The sequence below is a fragment of the Mauremys mutica genome, chromosome 1 (assembly GCF_020497125.1).
Source record: "Mauremys mutica isolate MM-2020 ecotype Southern chromosome 1, ASM2049712v1, whole genome shotgun sequence".
NCBI classification, from domain to species: domain Eukaryota; kingdom Metazoa; phylum Chordata; order Testudines; family Geoemydidae; genus Mauremys; species Mauremys mutica.
Genome location: NC_059072.1, coordinates 366,388,433 through 366,391,504, shown reverse-complemented (window position 1 = coordinate 366,391,504; position 3,072 = coordinate 366,388,433). Strand labels below are relative to the sequence as shown.

General features: G+C 44.2%; 1 protein-coding gene across 1 annotated transcript; it reads left to right on the top strand.

Moving 5' to 3' along the window:
• Nucleotides 1-230: 230 nt before the first annotated feature.
• Nucleotides 231-1,178, top strand: LOC123375883 (olfactory receptor 52K2-like). Its single transcript, XM_045027258.1, has one exon. The coding sequence runs from the start codon at nt 231-233 to the stop codon at nt 1,176-1,178; it is 948 nt and encodes a 315-aa protein (XP_044883193.1).
• Nucleotides 1,179-3,072: the final 1,894 nt, after the last annotated feature.

Here is a 3,072-nt window from a genome sequence, read left to right as displayed (position 1 = left end):
ATAATGAAAATGTCATATTTCAGTGTGTGAAGGGTGACCAATCTGCTTCACACATAAGAACAGCCTCCAGTTGTGCATGCAGATCTCACATTAACATTTTCTCTCCATCCAGGCATTTGTACTGCGACCATCACCCTAGAGACTGGGCACATAGAGGAGGTCAGGGTGACGTACGGTACATGCAGGTGACACCCTTGTGCCTCAGAGTTGGACACATTCTCACCTACTTCATGTCAAATTCCAACACAACTGATTTCACCAACCCCTCCACATTCATCCTGCTGGGCATTCCTGGCCTGGAGGCAGCCCACATATGGATCTCCATCCTGTTCTGCACCATGTACGCCATAGCCATCTTGGGGAACTTCACCATCCTGTTCATAGTGAAGACGGAACCGAGCCTCCATGAGCCTATGTACTATTTCCTCCTCATGCTGGCCATCAGCGACCTGGGCCTGTCTACATCCATGCTACCCAAAATGTTGAGCATCTTCTGGTTCAATTCCAGGAAGATCAGTTTCAGTGCCTGCCTTACCCAGATGTACTTCATTCACTGCTTCTCAGTGATGGAGTCTGGGATCTTCGTGGCCATGGCTTTTGATCGCTATGTGGCCATCTGCCATCCCCTGAGATATTCCACCATCCTGACAAACCCAGTTGTGGCCAAGATCGGCGTGACTATGGTGCTACGTGGTGGCATGCTTGTACTTCCCTATCCCTTCCTGGCGAGGCAATGGACATATTGCAGAACCAACATCATCCCCCAACCATACTGCGTGCATATAGCCGTGGTAAATCTGGCCTGTGATGACACCCGCATTAGTAGTTACTATGGGCTCTTTGTGCAATTTTCTGTGACGGGTCTGGATGGGATTTTCATTGCTGTGTCCTATATCCAGATCCTCAGGGCCATCTGCAGCCTCCCCACAAAGGACGCCCGGCTCAAGACTTTTCGGACCTGCAGCTCCCATCTGTTTGCCACCTTAGCCTTTTACATCCCAGGTCTCTTCATCTCCCTCATGAACCGGTTTGGCCAGAATGTGCCCCTGCATTTCCACGTTCTCATTGCCAACGTGTACCTCTTGATGCCTCCCATGATAAATCCCATCATCTACGGGGTGAGGACCAGGCAGATCCGGGGCAGGCTACTCCAGCTCTTTACTCATACAGGGGCCTAATGGTTTCTCCTCGGGCTCTGACTCCGAGACTGAACTACGTGCAGAGCTGGCTGATTATTTGGTGCTGGACCCTCTTCCCTGAATCACTGACTGGACAGTCAAAGTGACATTTCATCCTTTCCTGGCCTTACTGTGCTGTGTCACCATGACAAACTGAGGAATTGGTTTGTGTACAATTTATTACTTCATAGGGTTCCCACCTTTGTAATTGCTGGTAACTGGACCCCTGAGGCCCCGTGTCCTGCCCCACCTCTTTCCACAATGCCCCTCCCCTGTCCCACCACTTCCGCTAAGGCCCCACCTCTGTTGCTCGCTCCTCTCCTCCCCTCCCCAGCACCATCCACTCCTGGTTCATCTCCACTTCCCTCCCAAATGGGCTCCCTCTACTCCAGGCCTGGGACAGAAACTGCTTCAGCCTGATAAGGAGCCTTCAGTGAGAAGCCAGGAAGCTGTATAAAAGCAGCTGAAGTTGAGAGCAGTGTTGTGCTGCAGGCGGGTGAGACTGTGCAACCTACAGCTTGTGGGCCCTAAAGCTCAGCTACAGAGTCCTGAAGGAAAAGACCATTTTGTGGCTTATTTCAGCTTGAGTGTGATAGGTGATGAGTTCAGCTTCTCCATTTGTGGCAGGGAGTTTCTTTATAAACAGAGGCAGGGTTATTAAGATAACAAAAAACTTGCCATTAAATTAAATTAAAGGTCCTTAAATGATCCTGAAAGTATTGCCAAGTCCTCCCATTAAAAGAAAGGAAACAAAGGGTTGTGAACCATTCAAAAGTTCTTTGCCCTTTACTTAACAGATTGACCATTTTCTCTCTATGTTGTATCCCGTAAATTTGCATCTGTACACATCGTACTGCTAGTACAGTTTTATTGTTAATTTCAGACACACAAAACAGATATACATTTAGAGATGTTTCGAAGCCTTGGACTTGTTTCAACTGGAGTTCCACACTTCTTATTTCTTGCTCTGATAATGCACCAAAATTTTGTGTCACGTGTCTGTATTACCCCCAATCTTACCCAAAGGTGACATTTTCCCTTCTAATGTCTCAATATCAAATGCGTTTATAACTCCAGCTTCAGCTCCAAAACCACCTATGATATATTTCCATATACGATTTTTTATTTTGTATAATCCTGTTTTCCCATTGTTGTTGCCATGCTTGTCTTAGAGGTAAGGCATATGGCATACACTTTGTTGTTGTGCACTTATGTGTATTTGAATTCCTTCCCACTGTATTGTTTGGTCCACAATAGCTGGGGCTTCAAATACTTCTCCCCTTCTATATGGGAGCTCATCTGCCATGATTCTTGGTGCAGTCTTGTTTACTGGTGTTTGATTAATAAACATAAAAAGACTATACTCCCGACAATATATTCTGTTATTAATTTTCCTGAAGCAACTTACTTTTATTATTATGGAAGAATGCACCGTTATACCATACTCCCATAATTTGAGAGCCACTGATTCATTTCATCGCACATGAATTAGCCAATTCATGTAAATGAATTACATCTAAGGTGACTACATCAAATCCCAAACTCCAAAAGGTGCAGTTCAGAGTGCACACATTGAGATTATTTTTATTATAATTAAATCTAAACATTAGCCGACCTTCTCCCCTTAGTATGTACCAATATCTCTTTGGATTTTAGATATTCCCATGTGAAATTTTTGACATTTTCCCACGATATTTTAAATTTTATCTTAAAAAGGTTTTTCTTCACATCTGGATTTATTTGGTCCTGTTTTTCCCATTCTGTTCCACAAGTAGTTTAATGTATTATTCCCTTCAATTCATACCTCCATCCTAGAGGTGTTCCCATATCTATATCCATGTACACTTAAACTTTCCCAAATATTTATAAAACATAAAAGAAAAAAAAACTTATT

What these genes read in the sequence shown, in the direction of transcription:
- LOC123375883 (XM_045027258.1), top strand. Translation starts at nt 231, where the DNA reads ATGTCAAATTCCAACACAACTGATTTCACCAACCCCTCCACATTCATC.